At 39.3% G+C, this 17398-nt stretch overlaps 2 protein-coding genes across 8 annotated transcripts; both read left to right on the top strand.

Moving 5' to 3' along the window:
* The first annotated feature begins 3287 nt into the window (after positions 1–3287).
* On the top strand, positions 3288–5261 carry LOC104450942. Its single transcript, XM_010065674.3, has 3 exons — positions 3288–3876; positions 4430–4551; positions 4752–5261. The coding sequence occupies exons 1-3, from the start codon at positions 3427–3429 to the stop codon at positions 4900–4902; spliced, it is 723 nt and encodes a 240-aa protein (XP_010063976.2). The 5' UTR covers positions 3288–3426; the 3' UTR covers positions 4903–5261.
* A 2061-nt stretch (positions 5262–7322) lies between these two features.
* LOC104450941 (cation/calcium exchanger 5) lies at positions 7323–13211 on the top strand. Of its 7 annotated transcripts, none has more exons than XM_039315597.1 (6): positions 7323–7518; positions 9274–9369; positions 9522–9600; positions 9687–9797; positions 9961–10992; positions 12101–13211. In XM_039315597.1, the coding sequence occupies exons 5-6, from the start codon at positions 9997–9999 to the stop codon at positions 12863–12865; spliced, it is 1761 nt and encodes a 586-aa protein (XP_039171531.1). In that variant the 5' UTR covers positions 7323–7518; positions 9274–9369; positions 9522–9600; positions 9687–9797; positions 9961–9996; the 3' UTR covers positions 12866–13211. The 7 variants fall into 7 exon arrangements, with proteins under 7 accessions (XP_039171531.1, XP_039171529.1, XP_039171530.1 ...); XM_039315595.1 differs by having other exon boundaries at positions 9504–9600; XM_039315596.1 differs by having other exon boundaries at positions 9504–9600; positions 9677–9797.
* The last annotated feature ends 4187 nt before the right edge of the window (positions 13212–17398 follow it).

Raw genomic sequence — 17398 nt, 5'->3', positions numbered from 1 at the left:
TTTTACTGGGGAACAATTATTTGGAAGTACGACTTCCCCGACTCGAATCAACCCCCAGAAGGACCCCGGTTCCGCGACCTGGGCCCCACTCCCCGTCATTTTCCCGCTTTAATTCCCCCCTTTTTAATTAATTTATACGTATTTTGCATCTCCGTACGTGTATCTTCCGCAGCCCTTTTTTAATCTTTTCTAAATTTTATCTTCTTTTTTTGGGTGAAGTCTCGTGTGAATTATTATAGGCTGTCCGGACGGGATTCTTTACTGAGGCCTGAGCGCCTGTCCTGATCAGAGATTTGAGTGATTGACAAGGAGATGAGAAAATCAGTACATAACACTGCCAAAAACAACTGTAGACTGAATTGACCGTAGTCCCCCTCCTCCTTTTCAATACCGGCCCCATAAGGAAATGTATCACAAATTAAAATTAAAAAGAAATTAAAAAAACCCTAAGTCTATTAAATATATATTAATTCAATTTTGAATTTTTCAATCATATTACTTTTTTAATCAGAAAATCATATCAATTCAATCGTAAATCTTCTCATATTTTTATTATTATTTTTATTTAGATAATTTTGACCGTAAATTATTGACGTGAATGCTGATCGTTTTACGTAACACAATTAGTGTTGATATGAACAATTTTATTTATTTTATTATTTTTTTAATGTTTTTTTTATTTTCATTCTTTTCTCTTTATTGTGAATCTGTGATTAGCAAGTAGTAACGCCCTCACTAGCCTCACTCACCGTTGTGATGATTTGAACAAGGCTAGGCAAGGGCCTAGTGACCATTGCTTAGTAATTAGTGAGGGTCCAAAGACCTTCGTTGGCCATAATAATAATAATGAAAAAAAAAGATGAAGAATAGCAAAGAAAATGGAAAAAATAAAATTTTAAAAATATACATCAAAATATTATTAAAATTTATCAATATCATCACCGACCGTGTCATGTAAGACATTCGGCATTCATATCAATAATTTCCAATCAAAATTAATAAGATGGATTCAATTGAAAAATTATGTATATGTGCCGACTTAATTGGCACAAATGAAGCTAACAAGCATGCAGCTCTGCTAATAAAGTGATTTGGGGGTGGGCTTGGTCAGTATGAGGTCTAAAATTCGATCCTTATAAACACGGCATATATATATATATATATATATATATATAGAAGAGATGAGTGGGATAAAATATATTATTAAAAGATTTATGATTAAATTTGTATAAGTATAATAGATATATAATTTTTTCGGTAATTTTTATTAAAATCTGAGTTATTTATTAGGGTCAGGAGAAAGGGGAAATTAAAAAATTGGGAATAAGGGGAGTTAATTTTAAATTGATTACACTGAAGATGCAGTTGGATCCCACCAACCCTTGTCCATGAATATTACAGCCCTGCCATCCTGTGTTCATCATTCTTGATGCCATGGAGATAATGCTGTGATGAAAGCTGCTTAGGCCTGTAATCTTGTTTGCAGTTCTTGGTTTCACCAATTTAAAATTAGTGAACATTTCGTGCCCACTGAAGTAAAAAGCCTAGAGACAAAAACGAAAAAAAAGAGTTTTTTTTTTATTAGTTTCTATTTGTGGCGGTAATTTTCGTGAAATATAGATAATCCCTACGATGGATAATATAAAAATGACGAAGGGTGTGTACTTTTTCTCGAGATCTCTCGAGAAAATTAAAAAAAAAAGGTAAATAGCCTAGAGAGAAAAGTCGATTAGAACCTTTGAAATCATAAAAAGATATAACGATTTTCTCGAAATGTCTCAAGAAAATATACACGCATTTCTTTCTTTTTTATCGCATTGATCATAACAATTGTCTACATTCCATAAAAATCACCACCACAAATAGAAACTAATAAAGAATATGTTAAGATGGAACAGAAGATATCGAATTCTCATCGAAATAACCAGAAGTTCCAACCAATATGAATCTCACCGAACTTGAAGGAAAAAAAAAAAAAGTGAAGTCGAGGAACTCAATTTTGTCTTTAGCCGAGCCCCATGACACATGGTGTAGTCCCCGCTATGTGGGTCATCTGAAAAGGTACTGCTCACGTAATTAGAACAGCAGCAGCGGCAGATTGAATGAGCTAATAAGACGAAGGAAGATGGAAAGGACCAGCACGACATGAATGAAAGAAGAAACCAACCCCCCATCCATTCATGAGGCCCCTTTGGTCGCTAGCAGAGCGCACTTCCGAGATGGGGCACGAAATACCGAACATCATCAAATCCATCGAATTTGAAACGAACAGCAACGTATTAAAAGACTACAGATCAATTTGCAAGAATAAAACTCTCTTTCTTTGGGGGGGTGCTTTGCCTGTCAGAGGTTCCAAAAAGCAGGTCATGGGCAAGGAAATTGAAAATAAGCAAGGAGGGAGGATCTGACGCATGTGTGGAGAAGAAGGTACGAAAGAATCCTCTCAACTTTCATCATCACAAAACTGACCAAAACCCCATTTTTATCTCTCTGGTAAAAGGGAAGGAAAAGACGCAAGAAGACAGAGCGGTTTCCCGTGAACTCCTTTAACCTTGCTGGCCTTTACCCATCATCGCTCATCAAATCCACCCCCCATGCTCTCAGTGAAATAGCTAAACGGTCCCGCCTTAAATCTTTTTGCAGGGAGGTCCCTCGTGGTCTTGCGATCTGTAAGATGAGGGAGAGGTCCCGGTTTAGGGAGTCGAATGCATTATATGGTCTCGTGATCCTAATTTATTGCGCGAAACCCTCCTCATATCTTGCTGTAAAGTCCACAAAACTATATAAAATAAATGTACACGGCCCCATCTTTACATCGCGTAAGTATAAAGACAATACCAGGACTGGTCCAAACCATACTGGAGTTAGAATCGATGGATGATGACAGTATGTATTGAGTAATGTAGGACCGAAAAAAATTCGTTACGGGGCATCGGTATCTGAAATTTGTCTCACCATCTGTTTTTCATAAGAGCAGTCCTAGAAACTTTTGTAGAATTAATTTATTAAGGAAAGTCAGAAATTTTAAGCAAATGTTTAAGTTAGGAACCCACTTATTTAAATAATTATTTATCTTTGTATAATTGATTTTTTTATTAATTTTTATAAAAAGTTCATTTTGGAAAAGGATATAAAAATTTTAAGCAAATATTTAAGTTAGGAACCCACTTATTTAAATAATTATTTATCTTTGTACGATCGATTTTTTTAATTTTTAGAAAAAGTTCAATATGGCAAAGGATATCAAAATCATCACTGTTCTGCTCACCATTGCAGTATATCTAGCAGGAAACAAACCATCTTCTCTCTCTCTCTCTCTGCTGCAGGCTTACAGCAAACTCTCTGACCGCCTTGGGTTCACAAACTCTTCCGCACAGGAGCTCTCTCTCTCTCTCTCTATTATTGGCACACGCATAGGCAGAGAAAATGCCAAGCTCGGGTTCGCTTCTGAGGCAGCTCAGTGGGAAAGAAGCTTGGAGCTCGACCTCGAAGAGGTGGGTCGTAGGCGTCGGGAGCGGGAGCAAGAGGTACGGTTCCGCCAACGCCGGGAGGAGCTTGGACCCGATGGAAGGGCTCGACCAGATGTACGGCGGGGGCGGCGAGAACGGCGGGCTGGTGATGAGGAAGCGGGTGATGGTGGTGGTGGACGAGAGCTCGCATTCCAAGCATGCAATGATGTGGGCCCTCACTCATGTCGCCAACAAGGGCGACTTGCTGACCCTGCTTCACGTCGTACCTCCTGGAGCCGAGAGATCTTCTTCTCCTCCTTCCTCTGATGCGTCCTCCTCTTCTTCTTCTTCTTCTTCTTCTTCCTCAACAACTTCTCCGTATCTTGCCAATTCACTCGGGTCTCTCTGCAAGGCTTCCAAGCCGGAGGTGAGCGTGTGGATTAATGTTGCTTCGTTTGTTTTGCTCTGCTTTTCCTGGTTATGACGAAATGCATTGACCAATGTTCGCGTTCCGGTCGTTTCCATTGGCTCCAACCTGCCGCATTTTCGCCGCCGGTGACAAGTGACAGATTAGGCCTCAGATCTGTAGATCCTTTGGAAATGCAGAGTGGTTCACTCATTTTTAGCCAAATGAAGACGTGTGTTTTTGCTTAATTATGCTGTCAGATCCAATGCATCTTCTGGGCTCTGGCGTAGTATTCCTGCTTTCTCTTCTTTGGAGGTTGCATGCAGGGGACACTATTATGCGAGCTCCTCCATTCTGTCTTCGGTCATCTTTTTCTCTTTTCTTTTTCAGAACTTGGTCTGTCCTTCCCTTCCGGGTTCTTTTCTTTTTCAGATTCCTTTTTTTATTTCCATTTTTTTCAAAAAGAACCCCCCTGGTCTCAGCCCAGCTCAGCTAAGCTCAGAGAGAGAGAGAGATTAGTCATTCCTATTGCCAAACTGGATTTGGTTTGACGGGTCAACGATGGTTCGCGCAGGTGGACGTGGAGGCGCTAGTGATCCAAGGTCCCAAGATGGCCACCGTGATGAGCCAGGTGAAGAAGCTGGAGGTCTCGGTGCTGGTGCTGGGCCAGAAGAAACCGTCGACTCTCGTCCATTGGTGGGTCAAAAACATCTCCTTTTCTCCACTTCTTTAAGTTCGCAAATCGTGGCTTCGCCTCTTCCCACGATCCCGCACATCAAGATCTTTGACCTCTCTGCTGTTTCGACGTCGTTGGGAAACCCCCCACTTTGCCTATTAAAAACCATTTTTTTAACGGGCTTCTTCCTCTTCTTCTTCTTCTTCTTCTTCCGGGGCAGCCTGTGCGGGGCCAGCAGATCTGAGGAGTTCGTGGAGCAATGCATCAACGGAGCGGATTGCCTGACCATTGGAGTGAGGAAGCAGAGCAGGGGCGTGGGTGGCTATCTCATCAGCACCAGATGGCAGAAGAACTTCTGGCTCTTGGCCTGAATTTGGGTCCCTTTTTCGCCTGTGTTTTTAATAATCATGTGAAGTTGTTAATTTCCTCCAGTCTAGCATCATTGCTGTATTGTAGTATAGTAGCAGTAGCAGGTGCGGAATCCCAAGAAGGGGTTTAATATTTAGATCATATGATATGAATTTTAGCTGGTATTGTGTAATAATTATAGAATCTAGGACCAGGGGAAGACCTTTAATCATGTAGAATCTAAAAATGGGTAGGTGTCTATCGGATGATGTAGAGATCTGTGGAGATGGGATGAGACTCTCTCTCTCTCTCCCTCTCGCTCTCCCTCCTTGGAAATGGAAATGGCAGGGGTGCAAATCAATACCCTGGTTTCAAATTTAGATGATTGGAGCAAATTTTAGTCTTTTTTTAATTGTGTCGTTCCTTGGATTGAGAAATTTGCAGTCAAAGCACTCAAGAATAATGGATAAAAAGAGTATTGAAAGCTTATATACAGACGTTGTATGGGTCGTTTATGAAATGTCATGTGGCCACGTTGGTGATGGTAGAAATTTGGAACTCAAATTGCGAAAGTAATGAGATGAACTATTTCAACAAGTGAATTTGGAATTAATTTTACCTCAACGTCATACCATAGTCGCGATTTGGACTGGCAGTTAATGCATGATGTGTTAGCACATCTTGATGCGTACACAAGGAATTGGTCGAGTGGTCTAGTGTTTTGTTTTGGTCGCAAAGTGTTGCATTGAATCTTACGGGGTGACACAAGCTGCCCTAACCATAATCAATGCCTGCGATGCCAGAGGTTTGGGTAAATGTTACACATCTTTTTTGGGAACGAGTCGCTAAGCAGAACTGGCATTGAGTGATTGTTGATCGGGTGCACGCTCTTTCCGGAGAGGCCCCTACCTCAAAATCCAATCCAACGTCCTTGGTTTGGAGTTGACTCGCATCAGCTACTCTCATCAATGCTTCGGCGACCGGCAATAGCGGCTTTTAGTTCGAAACGAAAATCGTGATTGTTGAGATATTTAACTAATAAATTAACATTCATCTAAAAGTTTAAATTTTTACAATAATTGATAATGATCTTATAGGTTCACGCATGATATTAAAACAAAATATTATGAGTTCAAATATTTTCCCAATTATATATGTTCACGTTCAGTACTAAACAAAAAAATCCGATTAAGTATATGATGGAAAAGTGTTGGAACATTTAAGTATTAGACCGGCCTTGATTTAAAAAATTAAATTTTTAGAACAATCGATAATGATATGATGTATTCTCGTAGTAACGCATCTAGCTTTGTATGGTTGATCCCCAACTGAACAGTACACGCTTCAGTACGAAAATGTTTCGGAAACCTGGTTTTCCTCGATGATGATGAGGACGTCTTTCGGCCTTCACGGTTCTTTGTTTTTCGTTCGTCCTTAGGTTGTCGATCTAGGATCCTTAGCTTCTTGGTCCCATGCCTACAATCCGTCACATGATTCATCAAAGATTCTTGATGCATCGGAAAAGATAAAAATGATGGTCGAACTTTGACTTCTCTACATTTTATATGTCATAATTAAGATGTCGGCGGTAATATCACAATTAAATTTTAATAACCGGGATTTAAGGAGATTTTAATTTTTTTCGTGGCTCAATGAAGTCACGTTGCCTATTTATGAATTTGTTGGTCAATATCTTAAATATTTTATACAGTTAATGCCAAAAGAATTCATGGATGTGGGTTAATGTTGACATTGAAACTAGATACAAGGTTTGCTATATGTGAAAAATAAAAATAACTGGGCCTAATTCCCTTAAAAAGAGCACCAATTTTATCACTAGCCCCAATTTTGATCCATTTTATTTGTCCTGTAAAAAAAACTTCCGTTAAGTTGGATTTCAATTTTGACCCAAACTTTTTGTTTTCTTGACAAAAATTAAACTTTTAGTTGATATATGGCCTCAATCAAGTTTTCATCCAATGATGCCATTAAAGATTCAGGGTGTGTACTTGGGAGAAACTCGATGGAAGCGGCAGCCAAATTTGGATTAAGTGGTGTCATCTAACATATCGACCCAAATCCAATTTTAATGATTTATAAATTAGATTTTTACTTTGTTAAATTTTACGAGAGAGCATAATAAAACAACTTGAAATTTTGCTTGATCTATTAAAATGATATTCATATTGTCAATACTCTCGCAAAAAAATTAGATTAACCTTAAATTGTTCCATTTACACGACCATACATATTTTCTCGGTCACTTATTTATATTTTCAACATATTGAAAAATCCATCCACAAATCGTTCATGCAAAGAACTTGGTCTATCCTTAATTACGTAAATGTGCATAAAATATAAAAAAAAATAAGTTTAAATGACAAATTTTATTTATCTCAAAATTAGCGCGTCAAATATAATTATTAACAAATATCATTATTCTCACTCGTCTTCCAAAAATCTGTCAAGCTGTATGTCTCTGCAACTCCACGCGCGATCTGCGAATATTGCCGATTTCCATTCCCTCGCCCGCGGTCGGAATTCGATTCGAGAAACGCGAGCATCTTCCTCGTCCGGCACCAACCTGCGATCCTCGCGAGTTCCGCGCTCCGACGACGCAGGATTCCCCGGCTTGCGAGGTAACATTTCCATGTCGGTCGTGCTTGGCTCTGCCGCGTCCTCGACGAGCGAATGCTGTCTGATCTGTCGAGATTTCGCAATCTCTCGTCCTGGTCGACTGTGAAGCGTCGGGGCAGTTTCCGATGTTTGCGGCCTCGGAGGGTGGGGGTGGTCTGTCGCGTTGGTTTTGCTTCTGGGATTTGCGTTTCCCGCAGATGCTTTGATTCCTCATGGGTTGAACGCGTTTGATTGTTTCGAAGGTCGAATTCCATATTCGAGGCGATCGAGCTTGACTCGCACTCCCGTACCAGTTCAAATTGGTAGTTTTTTTTTTTTTTTTTTTTTTGGGTTCCTATGGTTTTGGGCCGACACTCGTGTAATTGCAATTTAGAGCGCTCGAGAAACGCTTACTAGGTAACGAGTGCTTCTGACAATTTGTGCGTATTGGCCTTCATCAAGACAATTTCTTTCTGCCGGACAATCTCTTTTCCTTTTTGGATTCGGAGGATGAGAACGGGAACCTGTTAGTATCAAAGGGTGTGTGAGAAAGGTGGAAAAATCTTTGCTTTTTTTTTTTTTGGATGGAGGACTTGGGACGAGGAGCCTTTCAGAATGCTTGTGCTAGCTAGCTGAAATGAAGTATGGCGTATGTAGTGCATATTGTTTCTTTATCTGAAATTATTGGATCATTAGATGCCGGATTGCCAAATCAAAACTCTGCAGCTAGCTTGACACTCGCAAGCTCCAGGCCTGCTTCACAATCGATATTTGGCAAGTTTTAGTTTCCAGCCTAAATTCAACCTCCATTGGATGGGCCTGTTCACTGATAGGAGTTCTTCTGAAGCGATGAAACATGAAAGCTGGAAAAGTTTTCCAGTGGAGTAGGGTTTCCATAAAACAGAAGGGTGGGAGAAGATCCGTGTTAGGTTAGTGAGGAGCTTGGCAAGCTACGGGTATCTCAAAATTCAGCTAGATTGTGCTGAACGTAGCATTTCTTCAAGTTTAATCTCTGTCTAGATTAATGTTACCGAGAGCACTTGACTCCCTCATGAACTGCAATTTAGGTTCATTGTCTCGATTTGGGGTACTTATGCGAGATCCTACTGCCCCCACCGTATTATTAATTGATCTGTATAGAAACATGTTTGTGGTAGATTAATATGGAACAAAATCTTGTACAGTCTTATGCATTTTTGGTAATTTAAGTTAGGTGGGAAATGGATGGGAAAGGAAAGAAAGGAAACGAAGTGAATGGAAATTGTAAAATCACTTTTAAATGTGGAAGGCGGGTGCTACTATATGTGCAACCAAAGAGAATGCACTTGATGCAATCTTTCCCGGTTTTGTTGGAGAAAAGAAAAACCCACGAGGATATCGTGTTTTCATTGCAGTTAACAAATGGAGGGCAATGTGATTATTTCTTGTGAAGTAAAAATACAAATCAGCGAAACCACACACAGACATGCATGTATATGTGCAAAATTACCTGTAAATGTGGTTGTTCTTTGAGCTGCTTTCAAGCTTTTCTGGAGGTGGCTTGATTTCAGGCTTTGCACCCTTCTCGGTGTGTGATTGCTGGAAAATTTTATGGTGCTAATTTAATGCGATCTCATGTGACCATGGAGCTGATTGCTTTGGTATGCTGTTATGTGGATTTCCCCTTTTTGCTGTATTATAGTATCCATGAAGCTGCTTGGCCTGTCTTTACCTTTGCATCTCCTCCTGCTCTCTACAACGAGTTTCTGTAATTATTCTTTAGCTTTTTCTGCATGCAGGAGCATGAAGGTTGAAGACTGTGGGAAAGTGATTGTTCAGGAGCTGTCTGGACGCCTCCTATAGACATTAACTTCATAGACCTTATGCTAGAGCAGGTGAATAAAGGAAATAAACTTGGTTTCACTTTAAATGATGAGGCTTGGAGAGGTCGGGTTTATCCATTCAACATGGTTTTCAGATTGCACTTTATAAATGATTTGGTGAATGGTCATTGTGATTGTCTAAAAAGGCACTATGAATACATAAGGAATCTTCTTCGGCGAGGAGGTTTCCCATGGGAAGGACCGAAGAAGTTAGTCCCAGCAGATTATGATGCCTATATTCAGGTGCATCTTGATCCCTGTTCTAGTTATATATAATTATCAGATTCTGTTCGATGCATGTAACACGTGGTTCATGTAGGAAAATTCAGATTTGAACTCACACCAGACTGAATCTGACCCAAATCATTGTGATTTGAGTCTGATAAGTGGAAATTCACCATCTGTTATCCAGAGGCATCACCATATCAGCTATTATGATGGTAAGCATCTCCTAATGACGTTATTTCTTAGAAAAATTGCTCTTCTTCTTCTTTACTGGGGGTTTTGGAAGTTTCGGATAAGTGTATGTCAGGGTCATGTATAGTCTTTAAGTTCATAATTTTTCACCCTCATGTGTGTTTCTGTTTTTTTTCAATTGGTTAGGGAGTAGATCTGTTTTGTGGTCGTTGATTGAGGTGCATGCTCTGCCCTAATATTCTGATTGATCATTATTCTGAAGGGACAAAGCGAAGCCACTGTAATTACTGGAGGAGTAATTGGATGTCACCTACAAGCCTCTTTATGGAAGTTGACGACCATGGCCAGGGAGGTTCTGGTCTCCGTCTCTCTTTTTCATCCGTCAAGAAATGCACAATCTTCCTCGTTATCCTCTCAGCTCTCACCTTTTTCCTTTTTATTGTCCCACCACCCTCTTCATCTTACATTCTTCCTTTACCCACAGTTCCCCGGCGATCCCTTAGCAGCAATGTCAACCCCATCATAGCCAAACCTTGTTCTCTCTTGGCTGACCACAATGGGATTTTTGACTACTCTGCTCTCCACTTTTGTCTCTTTGACCAAAACCCATATCTTTCAATCCCTTTTCTATCTTTATTTCTCCTTATTCATTTCTATATCCTTATCAAAACTGCGCAAGATCATTTCTCTATTGTCACCACCAAGCTCTCCTCTCACCTGAATTTGACTCCCAGTATGGGTGCAGTTACCCTTCTTGCCCTGGGAAATGGTTCCCCTGATGTGTTCTCTTCGGTTGCTGCTGTCCGATCTGGACAATATAGGACAGGGTTTGGTGCTATACTTTCTGCTGGCACATTTGTATCAGCATTTGTCGTTGGTTTCGTTGCAATTTATGCTGCACCTTTTTCCTTGGATGCAACACAGTTCGTGAGAGATGTGCTCTTTTACATGATTGCGACGCTGTTTATGTTTTGGGTATACCTGAGTGGGGAGATTTTCATATGGCAGGCATTTGGATTTGTTGGATTTTATGTTTTTTTTGTCGTCTTTGTATTTTGGATGGATTTGGGATCAGAGAGAGCGAAGGCTGGGGCTGAGGTGGGTTTGGTTGGACACAGTGAATTATCACATACAGCATCTGATTGTGAGAGGGGAAGCATTGATGGTAGCATGCGAAGGCTCAAAGCAACTTCCAGATTGCATCGCACTCTTAATAAGGTAACTCAGAAAGGTCGACTTCATGTGTGACATTTTCTTCTTTCTTCAGAAAACTAATTCCTTCTCTGAGGAATACTATAAATGCCTGACAGAAGTCACTCATTATAGGTTGGAGACTGGAATGAAGTTTTAATGGTTTTGTTAATAAGAGTAGGGGAAAAGGTTCACTTAATAATGAGATCCATACCTTTTCCGTGACAAGGATTCTTGAAGCTAACTAGTTTGACATGTTTTATTACTGTTATGGTTGATAATAACATTTTCATCAGAAAGTAATTTGGTGGTTATATATTGTTAAAGGGCCAAGACTTTGTTTTCAAAGTTCTGCTCCTTGATACATAGATTTATTTTTTGAGGGCCATCAAGTAATTCAGATCTGATTATTTGACTTACATCAAGAAGGATCTTCTAGGGGAAGTTTGGAAATAGACACAGATATTGGGGCTCAGAGTGAAATTTCCTGGCGATACCATTGTTGATACGACATTGTAGGGGTTCAGGGTGATAATGGTGTGTTTTGAGAATTTTCTTCATTAACAAACCGTTAGTATTATTTTAATTTCAGGGACTATGCTAGAGCAATGTGACAAGTTGTGAATATATTAGTTTTACTTAAAAATATATTGTTCTGCAATGCTTATTCTATTGACTACGGAAGCAAATCCCACCATATGGGTGTGTATAGAAGAGGGTGCTGCTGCTCCGGAATCTTAGGGTCTGAAGGAATTTTTGAAGGAATTGATGAAATCTGTAAGGATTCTGAGAGAAGAGAGTTGAGAATAAAGCTGTTGAGCAGATTACATTTATAGCTCAATCAATGTTATTGAAGTTGCAATTTCCTTGTCATTTAACTGCATCGAGTGAGGATAAAGCTGATGTAAAGGATGGTTAAGATGTTGGAACACAATGATGTGTCTAATAATTTGCGAAGAAAGAGGAGGTATCTTACTGACATCAATGTTGACAAAGATGTGAATGACATTGAATAAGAATAAAAGATGGGACTAACCTCTGGCCATCTAAGAAACCCGTGACTCAGCTAACTGTGGAGTTTTTTCATCTAGACTTGTTTTATTTTGATCTTACTTGTATTTTCTAATGTGAACAGATTTCTAAGGCATGGGAAGTTCCTGTCTCTTTTCTTCTGAAGCTCACTATCCCGCAAACTTCACCTTCAGAATGGAACAGATTATACTTATCTCTCAACATTATTTTTTGCCCATTGGCTCTTTTATACGCTTGCAACTCCTTCATGCCAATAGATCATCCCATCGTTTTCCTTGTTCCGAATACCCATTTTCCACTGTGGCTCATTGTTCTCTTCACAAGCTCCTCTCTTGCCATTCTTCACTTCATCATGGAGAAAGAACCACCGAAGACGGAGCAACTGTTTGTCATTTTGGTAGCATTTGTGATGAGTGTCTTCTGGATATCCACCATAGCAGGAGAGCTTTTGAATTGCCTTGCAGCTCTTGGGACACTTCTTGATCTGCCCCCCTCACTTCTGGGGCTAACAGTGCTTGCATGGGGAAATTCGGTGGGGGACCTGGTTGCCGATGTGGCCATAGCTAAGGCTGGCCAACCGGCAATGGCCATGGCTGGGTGTTTTGCTGGGCCAATGTTCAACATGCTTGTTGGGCTTGGAACTGCTTTGGTTATGCAGACTGCCAATGTGTATCCAGAAGCTTATGTACTTCACTTCCATGTTGGTATCGTTATTGCATTTGTGTTTCTGCTTCTAAGTCTGATGGGCTCTCTCTTAGTGATAACATGGTGCAGATTTCGGGTGCAAAGGTTTTGGGGATTCTCTCTTGTGGGTATCTATGTTCTTTTTATGATAGTTAGCGTAGCTATTGCCAAGTTTTCCACGTGACAGTTGCGGAAAGTTCATCCATGAGAATTTACTGCCCCAGCTTGCAGTGTCTCTACTTGGCAAAAGTAAAAACATCACAGGCACACCGGACTATGCAAGAAACACCTGATGAAGGCTACTCAGTTTTTTATGTAGATGGGCAGATTTTGAGGATGGGGACAGTGATCATCCTGATCAATATTCTGCTAGTCTTTCACAATTCATTGATATACTGGCTTTGTTAATTATTAGATTAAAAAAGATCTATTCCAATGAAAATGCCATTGGTAAATGTCGAGTTTTATGTTTATTTCTGGAGCTTCAATTTCAAATATCTTGCAATGGGGAGTAGGTATTAAAGTGTCAATAGCTATTTGTTGAGTTTCTACGACAGATTCCGAATGCAACCTGCAGTCAATAGTCGGCCACATGCTTCTCCTGTCACTTTGTGCATAATTGGCCGTAGGTTTTACTTCACTGTAGAGTGGGAACACAAATTTATGGTTTGCTTGGTGACAAAGGAACAACTGCATAGTGGGGGAATAAATTTTTCAAGAACCCCCACCGGTGAAAATGTGATTGCTGCGACTGACATTAAGTCACCTGTGTCATCATATGGCTGAGGTTTAAGATGGTTCGTATTCACATTGAGGACTGGAACAACAGAGATGCAGCCTACGGAGCATCTTTTTATTCGGATCCTGTGGGGTCTGGCAACAATGTTTTATTAGCTACCCTGCAAAGAAATGGCGACTCTAGAGTAGTACATGTACATTAGGGGCCTGCTGCGACTGCTTAACCAGGGTATGGCTCATTCAAATACGTGAAGCTTCAAATGTAAGACTTTGAGCAACTGTCGGTTTCGCAATCGACGCATCTTTGGAACGTCCATTCGTCATTATAGTCACCCAAGACTCTTGGGGCACGACAATGTTGCATTTGCAATTCGAGGCTACCGGGTTGTTTGGATCCTCTGGAATGTCAGGTTACTTGGTCAATATGCTAGTAAGGATGATGAGGGATGATTCCTAAGAGCAAATATAGAGGGCGATAAGGCAGCCAACGACAGGAGGGAGATGAGATTTGGAAAGGATAAACGAATACAAATCCAGATAGAAATGAGACTCATGCATGTCAAACTGCCGTTGCCGCTTCATTTCAACTTCCATAGCCATGGCTTCCCGACCATTACCATTGTTGCTGTCGACGAACGCCACTACCGCGAGTCTTCTGTAATTTTAAGCTAGCATTGTTGTCGTATCCTTAACGTTTCCAAGCATATGAGGGGCAAATCCTAACTTTAGCCATGCAAATTTGATAATTGAATTCTCAGTAACTTTTCACATGTTGTCGGCGAGGCGAATAATTATCTAACCATGAAAATAGCGTCTTCATCGCAAACCTTTTTTAATCAGGACAGATGAGCTAGGGGGCATATGTTTGTACCTAAAACCTCCGTCCGTTGTATGCCCAACATGGAATGCTGAGATTGCCCGCTCTTTGTCCACTTGCACAGATCATGAAGGTTCGAGGTGACTTCACCATCAGCTACCGTACGTCCATGGATGAATCTGACTTGTATGGATTCATGGGGATTACTCGAGTAGAAATGAAAAAAGACGGGGATGGATGAACACCTCTCTATTGTGGTATTATCCTATTTATCCAATGGGAAAAAGGATAGACATTTCAATCTACCATTAATGCTCGTTCTTGTACAATATTCTAGTAAGGGTAGGTGATGACACATTGTAATCATAAAAGACTTGCAATGACGGCTCATTATTGCACCTCTTTCAATGGTACACGATAAGCTTGAATGAGACTGACATTAACTTTGGGATGCATTTCCATTTTCTTGATATCAAACCCGACTATGAAGGCCTGATTCCAAACGCGGTGGAATTTTTTGTATGACGCTCTAATGTTTCAATATGATAATTGCATCTTGCATTCGGATCGCACCATTTGGGATATCGAACGGTTCTAGCAGCACAGGAGCCACTTGATGGTCGTGCACTATGGGGTGGTTTAGCGACTCTTGAACCGTGTGGGTACGGGTTTCCTTCTACCGTGGGTTTGAAGAGGAAAAATCCTCATGTTGTTCCTCAAACTTTGACTTTGGAGTATGGCAAATTGACCTTAAAGTTTCAGGTTTTGTTTCGATTCAAATCACCCGTCAGCTTTTCTATCTACTCACGTCTCCCGTGCACATAAAGTTTTCTTTTAGACCAATTCGGTCAGATCAATCATATGGAAATTTTATCCATGGAAGAGTTTTGCACTAAGTAATATGGGAAGAAAAAGGTAAGGGAACATCCCTATACCAGTTGAAATTCAAGTCAAACAACATTTAAGGAGTATAGTAATTGTGAGTTTAAAATACAATCAGATCGACATTTACTTGGAGACCATGGCCTCAGAGGATGATATGATATAATGGGAAATGATATTTTGATGAGAAGAGTTTAATGCAAATAAAATATGGGAGAGCATTGCACTAAGTAATTTATGGAGAAAAAGGTGTGGAAACATCCCTACACTGGTTGAAATTCAAGTCAAACAACATTTAAGAAGTATAATAATTGTGAGTTTACAATACAATCACATCGACACCTACTTGAAGACCGTGGCCTTAGGGGATGATATGATATAATGGAAAATAATATTTTGATGAGAAGAACTTAATGCAAATAAAATTTTGGGGAGAAAAAAGGTGTGGAAACTCCCCTACACCAGTTGAAATTCAAGTCAAACAACGTTTAAGGAGTATAATAAATGTGGGTTTAAAATACAATACAATTACTTGGGGACCGTGGCCTCGAGGGATGATATGATATAATGAGAAATAATAATTTGATGAGAAGAGTTTAATACAAATAAAATATGAGAAGTGGCAAAAGAAAATTGACTCAAAATGATAGATGTGATCATGAGATTGGTGGTAAGGCTAGCCTAAACCCATTTAGGCTCAAAATGCAAATGAAATTCTTGAGTAAATTATCTATACTGATTGGCGGTGGCTAGTTCAGTTTGATAGATTGGTGCCTGAATTCACGAGGAAAAAATGATATGTATATATTTTTTTAAGTTATTTTGTCTTGTTTGATTTTCCCAAAAATTTAAAGAAGTCATGAAAAGTACCTTTTGGAAAGGTCTCTACTTTTACTGTCGTGATGACCGAGGAGTTTCGATGATTGGATCACACATAAATAGGGGCCTCAAGTGCCACATCCAAGACATTAACTTCGTGGGGTCTCAAAATGCATCTGCCTCAGCCCCAAACGTATGGCCCCAGGGGTTGCCACTTGTGTTTTGTGCATGATCCTTTCTTTTTGTCTTCTCCTTGGCATGATGTTAGAAATTCAGATAATAGAAATTTGGTTTCAAAATGATATCTTTCTACCTGTTAAGTGAAAAATCGAGCGAAAATGCTGGTCACTCTCGCTTTTAATTTTTCCAATTTATTCTTACATTGTTTACTATCTTTGAAAAAAAAAAATTCATTTTTTGTTCTTTTCTTTCAAGGTTGAAGTTTTAAAAGAGCAGAAAAAATAGAAAACTCTCCACGACTTCTTAGAATTAATAAGAAATACTTGATGCCTTAAAAAAAAAGGGGGGGGGAATTGCTTGTGTTTATTGAAAAATGCATGCCGCGTCTCTTGACCCTTCCCTAATTATCCTCTGCATCAAGTGAAGGGAATGATGTAATAAATCCGAGGCGTTACTATAATTAAGCACATCTTTCAGACTAATTAACTTTTTCCGTTTTCAAAAGATAACTAGTGGTGGGAACTAGGAGGAAAATTCATTTTGTTAAGGTTTAATTTATAATGATTGTAAATTATGAAGATTAAAAGTAATTACGTGCCTAAAATCTGCTTGATTGCGAGTTGATGGAAACATATTACACGCATACAGAAAACTAAAATGATGTAATTTATTGAGTGAGAATATAATTGCTAGACAAATTATTAAACTAGACTTTGATCTTTTATCTTCTTTCAAAAAGAAATATGAACAAAGGAGAGAAATATTGGTTGTTTAAATTCTATTGCAGAAAAGAAAAAATCCAGACCATAAAAAGAGTTATTTTCATAAACTGACGTGAAACTCATATGTTAAAATACTGAAGTATTAATGAATTAATTAATTTTAGGGAAATTCATAGTATTTGATGGAAAAAATTAATGACATATAACCGCCATAATTCCTTCAACCATGACTTTAGGGGCCCAAAAAAATTCCTTTAACTATGACAAAAATATTAATGTTTGATTAAGATCAATCAACCCTAATAACTATCCTTCTAACGTGGAAGTAGGAGGTGAGAGTTCGAATCTCCCTTTCTTTAAATGATTGGGATGAGGATCATATAGTTTCAAGTGTGATTTCACGACTTGAGAAAAATATGGCAAAAATTTGAAAGAAAGAGTTAAAATAAAAATAGAGTAGGATACATTGGCTCCCATTCACTCATTCAGACTTGTTATCTCTTTGAATGAAAGTTTTGGCGCCGACCTTTGTACATTAGTTCAAAGCTATTTATATATT

The sequence above is a fragment of the Eucalyptus grandis genome, chromosome 6, assembly GCF_016545825.1.
Source record: "Eucalyptus grandis isolate ANBG69807.140 chromosome 6, ASM1654582v1, whole genome shotgun sequence".
Classification (NCBI taxonomy): Eukaryota; Viridiplantae; Streptophyta; class Magnoliopsida; order Myrtales; family Myrtaceae; genus Eucalyptus; species Eucalyptus grandis.
The sequence above is the reverse complement of the archived record's forward strand: the minus strand, read 5'-3'. Positions and strand labels throughout refer to the sequence as shown.